General features: G+C 39.5%; 2 protein-coding genes across 2 annotated transcripts; both read right to left on the minus strand.

Moving 5' to 3' along the window:
- Nucleotides 1–6309: 6309 nt before the first annotated feature.
- On the minus strand, nt 6310–7827 carry LOC139745912 (glutamate-gated chloride channel alpha-like). Its single transcript, XM_071656582.1, has one exon. It carries the CDS (start codon nt 7825–7827, stop codon nt 7093–7095), a length of 735 nt encoding a protein of 244 aa, XP_071512683.1. The 3' UTR covers nt 6310–7092.
- A 1127-nt stretch (nt 7828–8954) lies between these two features.
- Nucleotides 8955–11811, minus strand: LOC139745913 (uncharacterized). Its single transcript, XM_071656583.1, has 2 exons — nt 11632–11811; nt 8955–10280 (listed from the first exon to the last, which is right to left on the minus strand). The coding sequence occupies exons 1-2, from the start codon at nt 11809–11811 to the stop codon at nt 8955–8957; spliced, it is 1506 nt and encodes a 501-aa protein (XP_071512684.1).
- Nucleotides 11812–12834: the final 1023 nt, after the last annotated feature.

The following is a 12834-nucleotide window of genomic DNA, read 5'->3' on the forward strand; positions in this document are numbered from 1 at the left end:
ACTTCTCTCCATTTGTAGACATAGGAGTTGCATATTTCTCCAGAGATCAATTTCCGTCTGGAGGAGAAACTTATTCTTCTAAGTGTCACTGAGAATTGGACCCAAGTGAGACAATGTGGAGTGCATGAGAAAGTCGTATTTCTGGAGAGATACCGACGCTCTGGGTGAAATAAAATACTGGGGTGGATGTCTTTTAGTTCCATCAGTAACACATGAAATAGACCATGTCTTTTACGTCTCTCGGCGACGCATGAAGTCGACAATATCTATTGCTTCTATCAGCAACGCATGAAGTAGACAATATCTGTTACTTCTATCAGTAACGCATGAAGTAGACAATATCTGTTGCTTCTATCAGTAACACATGGAGTAGACAACGTCTTTTTCTCTTTCTATCAGTAGCACATGGAGTAGACAATATCTGTTACTTCTATCAGTAACGCATGAAGTAGACAATATCTGTTACTTCTATCAGTAACGCATGAAGTAGACAATATCTGTTACTTCTATCAGTAACGCATGAAGTAGACAATATCTGTTACTTCTATCAGTAACGCATGAAGTAGACAATATCTGTTACTTCTATCAGTAACGCATGAAGTAGACAATATCTGTTACTTCTATCAGTAACGCATGAAGTAGACAATATCTGTTACTTCTATCAGTAACGCATGAAGTAGACAATATCTGTTACTTCTATCAGTAACGCATGAAGTAGACAATATCTGTTACTTCTATCAGTAACGCATGAAGTAGACAATATCTGTTACTTCTATCAGTAACGCATGAAGTAGACAATATCTGTTACTTCTATCAGTAACGCATGAAGTAGACAATATCTGTTACTTCTATCAGTAACGCATGAAGTAGACAATATCTGTTACTTCTATCAGTAACGCATGAAGTAGACAATATCTGTTACTTCTATCAGTAACGCATGAAGTAGACAATATCTGTTACTTCTATCAGTAACGCATGAAGTAGACAATATCTGTTACTTCTATCAGTAACGCATGAAGTAGACAATATCTGTTACTTCTATCAGTAACGCATGAAGTAGACAATATCTGTTACTTCTATCAGTAACGCATGAAGTAGACAATATCTGTTACTTCTATCAGTAACGCATGAAGTAGACAATATCTGTTACTTCTATCAGTAACGCATGAAGTAGACAATATCTGTTACTTCTATCAGTAACGCATGAAGTAGACAATATCTGTTACTTCTATCAGTAACGCATGAAGTAGACAATATCTGTTACTTCTATCAGTAACGCATGAAGTAGACAATATCTGTTACTTCTATCAGTAACGCATGAAGTAGACAATATCTGTTACTTCTATCAGTAACGCATGAAGTAGACAATATCTGTTACTTCTATCAGTAACGCATGAAGTAGACAATATCTGTTACTTCTATCAGTAACGCATGAAGTAGACAATATCTGTTACTTCTATCAGTAACGCATGAAGTAGACAATATCTGTTACTTCTATCAGTAACGCATGAAGTAGACAATATCTGTTACTTCTATCAGTAACGCATGAAGTAGACAATATCTGTTACTTCTATCAGTAACGCATGAAGTAGACAATATCTGTTACTTCTATCAGTAACGCATGAAGTAGACAATATCTGTTACTTCTATCAGTAACGCATGAAGTAGACAATATCTGTTACTTCTATCAGTAACGCATGAAGTAGACAATATCTGTTACTTCTATCAGTAACGCATGAAGTAGACAATATCTGTTACTTCTATCAGTAACGCATGAAGTAGACAATATCTGTTACTTCTATCAGTAACGCATGAAGTAGACAATATCTGTTACTTCTATCAGTAACGCATGAAGTAGACAATATCTGTTACTTCTATCAGTAACGCATGAAGTAGACAATATCTGTTACTTCTATCAGTAACGCATGAAGTAGACAATATCTGTTACTTCTATCAGTAACGCATGAAGTAGACAATATCTGTTACTTCTATCAGTAACGCATGAAGTAGACAATATCTGTTACTTCTATCAGTAACGCATGAAGTAGACAATATCTGTTACTTCTATCAGTAACGCATGAAGTAGACAATATCTGTTACTTCTATCAGTAACGCATGAAGTAGACAATATCTGTTACTTCTATCAGTAACGCATGAAGTAGACAATATCTGTTACTTCTATCAGTAACGCATGAAGTAGACAATATCTGTTACTTCTATCAGTAACGCATGAAGTAGACAATATCTGTTACTTCTATCAGTAACGCATGAAGTAGACAATATCTGTTACTTCTATCAGTAACGCATGAAGTAGACAATATCTGTTACTTCTATCAGTAACGCATGAAGTAGACAATATCTGTTACTTCTATCAGTAACGCATGAAGTAGACAATATCTGTTACTTCTATCAGTAACGCATGAAGTAGACAATATCTGTTACTTCTATCAGTAACGCATGAAGTAGACAATATCTGTTACTTCTATCAGTAACGCATGAAGTAGACAATATCTGTTACTTCTATCAGTAACGCATGAAGTAGACAATATCTGTTACTTCTATCAGTAACGCATGAAGTAGACAATATCTGTTACTTCTATCAGTAACGCATGAAGTAGACAATATCTGTTACTTCTATCAGTAACGCATGAAGTAGACAATATCTGTTACTTCTATCAGTAACGCATGAAGTAGACAATATCTGTTACTTCTATCAGTAACGCATGAAGTAGACAATATCTGTTACTTCTATCAGTAACGCATGAAGTAGACAATATCTGTTACTTCTATCAGTAACGCATGAAGTAGACAATATCTGTTACTTCTATCAGTAACGCATGAAGTAGACAATATCTGTTACTTCTATCAGTAACGCATGAAGTAGACAATATCTGTTACTTCTATCAGTAACGCATGAAGTAGACAATATCTGTTACTTCTATCAGTAACGCATGAAGTAGACAATATCTGTTACTTCTATCAGTAACGCATGAAGTAGACAATATCTGTTACTTCTATCAGTAACGCATGAAGTAGACAATATCTGTTACTTCTATCAGTAACGCATGAAGTAGACAATATCTGTTACTTCTATCAGTAACGCATGAAGTAGACAATATCTGTTACTTCTATCAGTAACGCATGAAGTAGACAATATCTGTTACTTCTATCAGTAACGCATGAAGTAGACAATATCTGTTACTTCTATCAGTAACGCATGAAGTAGACAATATCTGTTACTTCTATCAGTAACGCATGAAGTAGACAATATCTGTTACTTCTATCAGTAACGCATGAAGTAGACAATATCTGTTACTTCTATCAGTAACGCATGAAGTAGACAATATCTGTTACTTCTATCAGTAACGCATGAAGTAGACAATATCTGTTACTTCTATCAGTAACGCATGAAGTAGACAATATCTGTTACTTCTATCAGTAACGCATGAAGTAGACAATATCTGTTACTTCTATCAGTAACGCATGAAGTAGACAATATCTGTTACTTCTATCAGTAACGCATGAAGTAGACAATATCTGTTACTTCTATCAGTAACGCATGAAGTAGACAATATCTGTTACTTCTATCAGTAACGCATGAAGTAGACAATATCTGTTACTTCTATCAGTAACGCATGAAGTAGACAATATCTGTTACTTCTATCAGTAACGCATGAAGTAGACAATATCTGTTACTTCTATCAGTAACGCATGAAGTAGACAATATCTGTTACTTCTATCAGTAACGCATGAAGTAGACAATATCTGTTACTTCTATCAGTAACGCATGAAGTAGACAATATCTGTTACTTCTATCAGTAACGCATGAAGTAGACAATATCTGTTACTTCTATCAGTAACGCATGAAGTAGACAATATCTGTTACTTCTATCAGTAACGCATGAAGTAGACAATATCTGGAACTCTTGATCATTTTTGCTTTTATTGTATAAGTTGAGGAAAGATCACAGCACAACGAGGTCTGCTGGAAATATATAAAAGACGATGTATATGATTTTTTTTTCATATATAGATGAGAGAGAGAGAGAGAGAGAGAGAGAGAGAGAGAGAGAGAGAGAGAGAGAGAGAGAGAGAGAGAGAGAGAGAGAGAGAGAGAGCGTGATTGTTGAGATAGTGATGGACAAATTAGAAAAATCACTCGATTTTCTCTCACTAGCAACTAAGTCTTGAATTTTGCGACGACACGTATCTACACAGCCAATCTGGTTTTCTAATTGGTTTCAGAGCCATCATCAGCGAATAGATAGTGTCACATAAGCTTTCACAACAAGGGAAAATAAAACCCGCGAAATATCATATTGTCCTTCAAGAATCGCGAAAATTTCATATTGCCCTCCTTCTTCACAGTGGCAGTTTATATCACAAGTCCCCACTGATAATCATCCACTGTTGGTTTAGACATATCCATCAGGAACGTCTGTAAATGGTGAGGGAAGACTGAGGAAGACCTGGGGGCACATCAACCATCATTTCAGTCATGCCCTGGGCTAACGTCTCGAGCCAAGAGCTCCTCTCAACCACTCCTTCTGAGATTTTAATCAGTGTCTCATTCTGTAAGACTAATGAACCTTGAGCCACAAGCGGAGACAGATCAGTGCTGAGCACACACGGTCTCCCTAGGGAAGAGAAGGCACCAGGGGCAAATTCTGTGTCGACTGAGCAAATGTATTTCTATGTTCCAATGCAGGAAATAGATAGACACGTACCCATAGAGGTACAACTTGGTTTATGAGGATGTTTCATCTTAAGATGGTAGAGGTTGTGCTTATAGTTTGCTCTTACTGTCCCGAAAGCCTAGTCGTTATAGTCAACTACTAGTTAGAACTAGTGGGCGACACATTAACATAGATATTCCAGTAATCTGGCGAGGATGTCATTTGAAGACGATGTCACCTAATATCACTGTACTATCTAGCCACATCTTTTCACCACAGCTTTTAAATCTGAAAGAGAAACTTCAAAAGCCCAGATAATGAGCGAAGGAGGTTGCCACAGATTAGATCTAGTTTACGAAAAGAGAAAGAAAAAAGAGGATGCCTTCATGAGCTGTAACCCTGTAGGATAAGGAAGTCGAATGACATAGCTTTAATTCGCCATACTCTTGCGATATTCTGTTATTCACCAACGAGGCAATGTAGTACTAACGTAACATTTGCAGAAAATAAAGAAAAGTAGCTTCAGGTAGGTGGGTGGTGGAGTGCTGTGTGGTTACAAAGAAAGGAACCTCTCACATATTCCCGGCTGGCGGTCTCTGCTGACGTAAACGTTTTAGATAAGCTGCAGCGAATGCAAGGCAAATCCCACGGGAGCAGAAGAAAAAAGAAATAGATAGAACGCATTCAACAAAAACCAGACCTTTTTGGCCTTATATCTAATAATATGAGGTGTTTTTTTAGTACATATATATATGTATGTATATAACATGATCAGCATGTGTAATTCATGTTATTTTTTCCAAATGGTTCGAACCCTCACTCTAAGCAATGTTGAGGGGGCTATAGATACAGTGAGAGTGTACGAGGTCTTCGAACTGTCCTCACCTCCTGATGAAGGTGTTGAAAAGATTTCTCGAGATGTTGGATGGAGTAGTTTGATGTTGATAGCCATAATGACCCCATGGCATAGGGTAGTTCGAAAGGTCAACCATCTAACGAGTCTAAGCAATATTCAAAGTGTATTAGACTACGTAAAACCATCATGATATTCATTCCAATAAGTGAATGAACAGAATATTATGCAGAGTAGATTCAAGAAATAGATAAAGGAAGCATATGAGATATTTTCTATATAATCGTGTCCCATGATTCTCTAAAGGAACCCTAAAACAGCCTGGACTTCTCCACCTTTATTAGCACTTGACATAATTTCGAAGGAAAACATGAATGTTCCTAACACAACCACAGCAAGTGGGTGGGTGGATCAGACATGTGGAGGCGGATTGAAAACTTTAAACTCAGCCATATACACATTCACAAACATGTGTGCGCGTGTGTGTGTGTGTGTGTGTGTGTGTGTGTGTGTGTGTGTTCACACATAAGACTAAAGACATGGCACACATATATATATATATATATATATATATATATATATATATATATATATATATATATATATATATATATATATATATATATATATATATATATATATATATATATATATATATATATATATATATATATATATATATATATATATATATATATATATATATATATATATATATATATATATATATATATATATATATATATATATATATATATATATAAGGTTAAGAGACGGGGCAACATGAGTAGGAAACTCTCTTCCAGTCACACATGAAAAGTAATTTTCCCTTTTATGTTGAAGGCTTCAGTCACGGGGAAAAGTCCACATCAAGGCCAGACCCTGATTGATATATAGAGAGAATTATGAAACGAAAGAAAAAAAAAGACAAGGGAAAGTATTTACGAATTTTTGAGACAGTGAGAACACTTGTCTTTTGAACTGTGTCAGGTCATAGGGATTGGGAAAGACATGAGATGGTAGAGAGTTCCAAAGCTTCGAAAAAGTGTAGGTGAAGAAGCAGGTATCAAAATGGCCCATATTCCAACGAACAGCGCTGCAGGACTCCCTCCCAGGAGACGCATGTACGCTCACGAAAGAGTGAATCGTTGACTCTTGCACGGATGTAAACCACGGTAAACCAATCTTGAGGTAGACTTTAGTGATGCCGAGATGATACTTTACAGAGGTATACCCTCCTAAGATGAGAATCAGCTTATGTAGTACCATAATTGTATGAATATTTCTAATTTCTGTAACTACATTTGACACAGTTATAGCAAGAACATAACCACTGCGGTATTTTACGGTCTACAGTTAACCTCATCTGTTACGTGCATCATATTATGTAGTGTTGTCTGTCTATCAGGAACTAATATATTGTCTACACTTAACCTTATCTGTTATGTACATCACATTATGGAGTGTTGTGTGTCTATCAGGAACTAATATACTGTCTACAGTTAACCTAATCTGTTACGTGCATCATATTATGTAGTGTTGTCTGTCTATCAGGAACTAATATTATATCAAATCGACACTAAACAAGACAAAAAGAGTCACTAGTGACAGAAAAAGAATAATGACAACGATCTTTGAGACCAGGTTGCATATGACAGCTCTCCTGTAACTCTGGTCGTAATGGATTTGTCCCAGCATCGGCGACACCTTGACTGACCCGCCCTTCTTCTGCCTGAGGGAGTGGACGGAGGCGTTGACGATGACCACGATGAAGCAGAGGAGGATGAGCGCCGCATACCACACGTCCAGCAGCTTGTAGTACGGCGTCTTGACACTCGAGCTACTGGCTTGGGTGAAGAGAGCTGCCAACACCAGCAGGGCCGTTAGAGACACCATGATCCGCTCGTTGAAGTCGGAGACCGGGTAGAAGAGCGTGGACAGCACGATGAAGAACATTAGGGCGCTCGGCGCGAAGCTGTTCAGTATGTGGAATTCACTCTGCGTCCGCAGATGTAGCGAGAGGACGATGCTACTCCGAACGTCTTCCGTTATTTGATAGAGCGTCTGGAAGGTCACCTTCGTTAGCTTGAATTCAAGGAGGTCGTCACTACCTCTGTAGTTCAGAAGGGTCGATGGGCGTTCCTCGAACAACATATTCCGCTTTCGTTCTCTGAGGGAAAAGGACACGTTGCACACGTGAGGGCCGAATGGATACCGTTGCAGCTTGAAGTTGCATGGGAATGTCACCTTGAACTTGATCTTGTAAAAGAGAAGATTGTTCGAGCCCAAGTAATACATATCTGGTGGAGGGAGAGACAGGAAACAATTGATGTCCATGCAAAGACAGTTACGGTAATATCTAAAGCAATCTGAATATATACACACACACCAGCATACTCATTTCTGATACCTACCTATCCTTCTGCCAGGCGAGCCACTTAAAAGCTAATCCATCATGCAACATGGTAGCTTTATTAGCAAGTAAAATAAGAGATCTTTTCACAAACTGTGTTGAGCGATTGCATCACATACACTTGTCCAATTTACCTGTGATAGAAAGCACATTTGTGTATCCACAAGGGGCGTGTGGTTGTCTCCCGTTGTAATGAAACTTGTCATTCATCTGGTGAGAAAATTGTCTTTGTTCTCATTAACTTTGATGGTAGTTCTAGATTCAATGCATCAAGTGAGAAGCCTTTATGAATATCTTGCCTCAGCAAAGAGATCGAGTGAAGTCATCCTGAGACATTCTAACATCGAAGTCACATGAAAAGCAGTTCTTTAATCCAGTACCTGACACCGTGGATGAAAAGGTATGTGGGTAGACTCTAGAGTGTTGCTGTCCACACCACTGAGGGACGGTTGTGAAGAAGGGAATCTCAAGAATCAGCTTAATCTTCCTTTTAGTCGAAGAGAATGATATACAGAACATGGGGAACCATGACGAGGGTAGGTGACAGAACTAAAGATGGTATGTTGTTGAGAGTGGGAGTTGGAGGCACTATATAAAAGAACTAACGAAGAACACACGTGAATAAGAAAAAGAGGGGGAAGAAGAGGCCAAATGTGAAAGAAATATTCGACGGTGAATCTGTGAGGGAGTCTTGTGACTATGGCTTCTGGAGATGCATGGAGACCACGGTAGTTAGACGACTGACACAGACGCCCCAATGGATATTCGAGAGATTACTTATAAGAAACAGACGATATGACAACGAATGAAACTCGTCTACACAGAGATCTTACATTTTGGAGATCGTAAATGGTCAGTGGATGACTTACTCAGGCGTGTGGTATAAGCATCCCATTGGACATAATCTACGTTTCCTGGATAACTTACCTGTAAGAAGAGTTTTGAAACGACTCGTTGCACCTCCTCTTATCCTAAGAATAGAATTGGGTCGTGAACCTTCTTACTCATAGCCCTATTCATCCTTACTCATCATGGGGTCCCTTGGGTCATATCTATGGCCGTCCGTTTCGTTCCGGTTCACGCCACACGTCGCCGAATAAAGAACCAGTTTGGAGATCTGCCCCTCCGCCTGGCCAGCCATGGCTATCAGAGAGGGACGCCATATCTCGTCGCAGTCAAATTCCTGCTCGATCTTTCTCGGGTTATTGAACTGGAGCCGATGGTCGTACCAGGCGAGTCTGAGCGTGATGTCCAGCGAGGCCTGTCCATCCTGTGTGGTGATGTCGCTGATGAAATGGACGAAGATGCCGTACATCATGGTGCACTTCATCTTGCCGCTGCACGGGCTGGTAAACTTATCGTAGGCCTCGGTCATTTTCAGAACGTCACACCTCCTCTCGTCGGAACCGTCAAAGCAGTGCTTGATGCCGTCGCACCGCCTCTTCCTAGGTATACAATCGCCCGCACTGCAGACGAACTCCCCCTGCGCATCGCAGGACGTCACCGTCACATTCAGGCGTTCGCGTTCGTCATGGAAGTGCCATTTGTGACGGCCCACAGGTAGTACAGCTCCCTTGAGGTACCAGCTCTCACTGTGTAGTTGGGATTGGAGGACCCATTTGTCTCCCTCTCTCACAATCTCTGAGGTCTCTCCCACCAAGTGAAGGTCTCTGTCTGCTGTGGCCTGTAGAACATAAGTTGCATCATGAGCTCTGATGCCCCCAATCACGGTGTAGCGCAAGGCAACAGGAACAAGGCACAGGAAACACTGTAATTCACTGATACAGGTATGATTGCTTAGGCTGCCGTTCTTCAAAAGAACAAGACACAGACTTTGCAGTTTGACTTGCGAAGTTTCCATGTACATCCAAGAAGCAAATTTTCCATTGGTGATGCAGGAACTTTTCAAGGCTTGAGTGTAGTACGCAGGCGTAGACTCGACCTCCCCTGCAGTAGGGAAACGACCACCTAGATTTTTACAAGCGTGAAGCTGAGGTCTGCGGCCTATCAAGTATTTGAGGGAAAGTATGGTGAAGGCCTCGGCACAAAACTGAGCCGCGTCGTAATTAACGATCCGAACGGAACCACTTTGAACCCAGGAGGAGCTTAGAGTCAGGAGAGCATTGGGAGGTTCGAGAGCGCTGCAGTCCGTGGGCTCGATTTGGCTGTCTTGCTGGGGCCCCACGCTCCAAGGCTGGATGGAAAAAGCCGTGATGACGCCAGAGAAAGACTTGTGACCTGGACTCGATGATCCTAGGCAGATGCCCCGTGGTCCCTCGACTGGGGCGCTCTGGCTGCCGTCCATCGGACTGAAACTGCGTCGATCACGGACGTAGATCTGTAGAGGTAAATGTGAAAGTTAGAGTCTTGTGGTCCTCGTAGTGACGACTGAATGATGAAATGGTTGACTACACTGTCAGGAATGCGTACCTCTGATATATAAGTGAATTTTCATACTGTGCATTTTACAGCAAGAACCTATCAATCGCGGAATCAACACAATACACATGCAAGTCCTCCAGCAAAAATTTAATCTTATGTGTAAAAATGTATTGATGTTCATGAGTTGCAAGGTACACATGGAAATTTGTGTAAAGATATATTAATATTTATGAGTTGCAAGGTACACATTAGTATTTCATCAAGAACACACCAAAACACATTGTCTCTGAGGAGATAAACCATATGACAATGCCTTATATAAAGCTTACATCACTCCCAGGATAACATTATTCAAAATTAGAGGGATCGAATTACACCATTGATAATGTGAAAGTAGTATCAACCCCCCTAGATCCCACTGGTTGACTGAATATAAGGTTACGATCCCAATGACTTTGCGTTCATCTATAGCATATGAAGCACCATGTTGGACCTGTGAGGTAGCTTATGTTGCAAAGACTTCAAGAAATCTTTCCATACGTAAAGAAGAACATAAAGACGACTCATTCAAATCAGGCTCACCACTGAATAAATTCCATGAACTCTTCAGTTAGACAACATAGGGAGGTGTACGGACGTTCTAAGACCTAGACTATCACAATCATTATGTGTACTTGGGAGTTTAATGGATTCGGAAGTAGAAACCAACTGACAAAGGTTCCCTTTATGCATTTGTTTTGTCTCCCAGACATTCTGAAGTTCAGCCAGCCATTAATTTTTGCAACACCGCTAGTAGTAAAGAGGTTACTTTTGTGACTGCAGTCACTTTACCTAAATCTGTCATTCTTCCTCACATTGTGTGTTCGGATAGTATAGCAGTATTCATAAATTCATTATTGTGAATTGTTAGCACTTGATTCTTGATTGATATGATTGCCTATACTCCATGATTTCAGATGTGCTGATGTAAAACCACATTTAGTTAAGTCTCTAGTAAAACCCTCTGCATTATTCTTTAGGTTAACGATGCTTACTGACAATGAAAGATGTGAGACTTGAAAAACGTATACAGACTAATGGAATTGGATTCCCCTTTGTAAATAAAGACGTTAACTTCTTCTTGGCACTGTTTTTACATTACGATACCCTCCCTCTTCACTGCACGACAGTCGATCGCCACAACTATAAAAGGCACAAAATAGGTAATTAGAAACAAGTGAAAGTAGGTATTCTCACAAACAGTGTGAGGAAGGGTAACAGACATAGATTCCACACCTAATGTATGAAACACCTGCAAAAAACCTCACCCTGTGTGCCTGAGGATCTCTGGAGACACACACTCTCCTCCACACTCCTGGCAGGAGTTCTTCGCTGCTGTAGGAGGCGTTTTTATACTGCACCTTCAGGAAGGACGAGGACAGACCTGGCATGAAGGGAGGCAGAGGAGTTACTTTGATTGGAATTGCTTTGTCTTGAAATTCTATCATCTATATCCACCACAAACCCAATATTCTTTAATACAATTTAGTTATGGTATCCTTATTATGATCATTATCATTTCCAGTAACTCTAATTACACTTCTTAGAAACTAACACTTGTCTTTGGATTAGTTAATGATCATATACCCCGACACACACACACACATACACACACTAACATTCTAAATAACTTATGCGCAACGTAACTCATAAAAATTATTTCCACAAACGCCACTTTTCCCGTCACATGACTTCCATCCACTACAGTCGAATGTCTTTGGAGATATATGTATATATCTGCATATGAAAGGACTTGTCTAACTTATAATGCATAACCAATTCAGTAGGTATCTGTATATGACATCCATAATATATGGTATCCATCCTATATAACCCATACTATATATTTCATCCAAAGGTATTGTTCATGCAATAGAAATATATCGGCTGTATTCGTTATTCACCGCATGACACGTATGGTATAGCCTAAATACACCATAACCTGTATTCACACGGAAGAATACATAATGAAATATGCGTAGCACGCATACATATGATACACATATACAAGATTGAGAGATGGGACAACGAGAGTGTAAAACCCTCTCCCCTTAATACAACACACCTGATAATCACAAAATAGTCATCACACACACACACACACACACACACACACACACACACACACACACACACACACACAGACACACACACACACAGACACACACACTCGCACTGTGTACATATATCTTAGCAACGGGATCGTCCATGTCGATCTACTGTGTAAGGGAATGATAAAGGTGATTTCGCTGGTTAGAGCGAGTGAAATATATACATATATATATATATATATATATATATATATATATATATATATATATATATATATATATATATATATATATATATATGGAATGCTTGAATATCATTCTAAGATTGAGAGGTCAGTGAAGAGAACGTATGCCAACCAGGATATGTGAGGGAGGTATTTCCAGGGGGTGTCGTACACGTCAACCCCCCCTTTAGGGAGC

The sequence above is a fragment of the Panulirus ornatus genome, chromosome 63 (assembly GCF_036320965.1).
Source record: "Panulirus ornatus isolate Po-2019 chromosome 63, ASM3632096v1, whole genome shotgun sequence".
NCBI classification, from domain to species: Eukaryota; Metazoa; Arthropoda; class Malacostraca; order Decapoda; family Palinuridae; genus Panulirus; species Panulirus ornatus.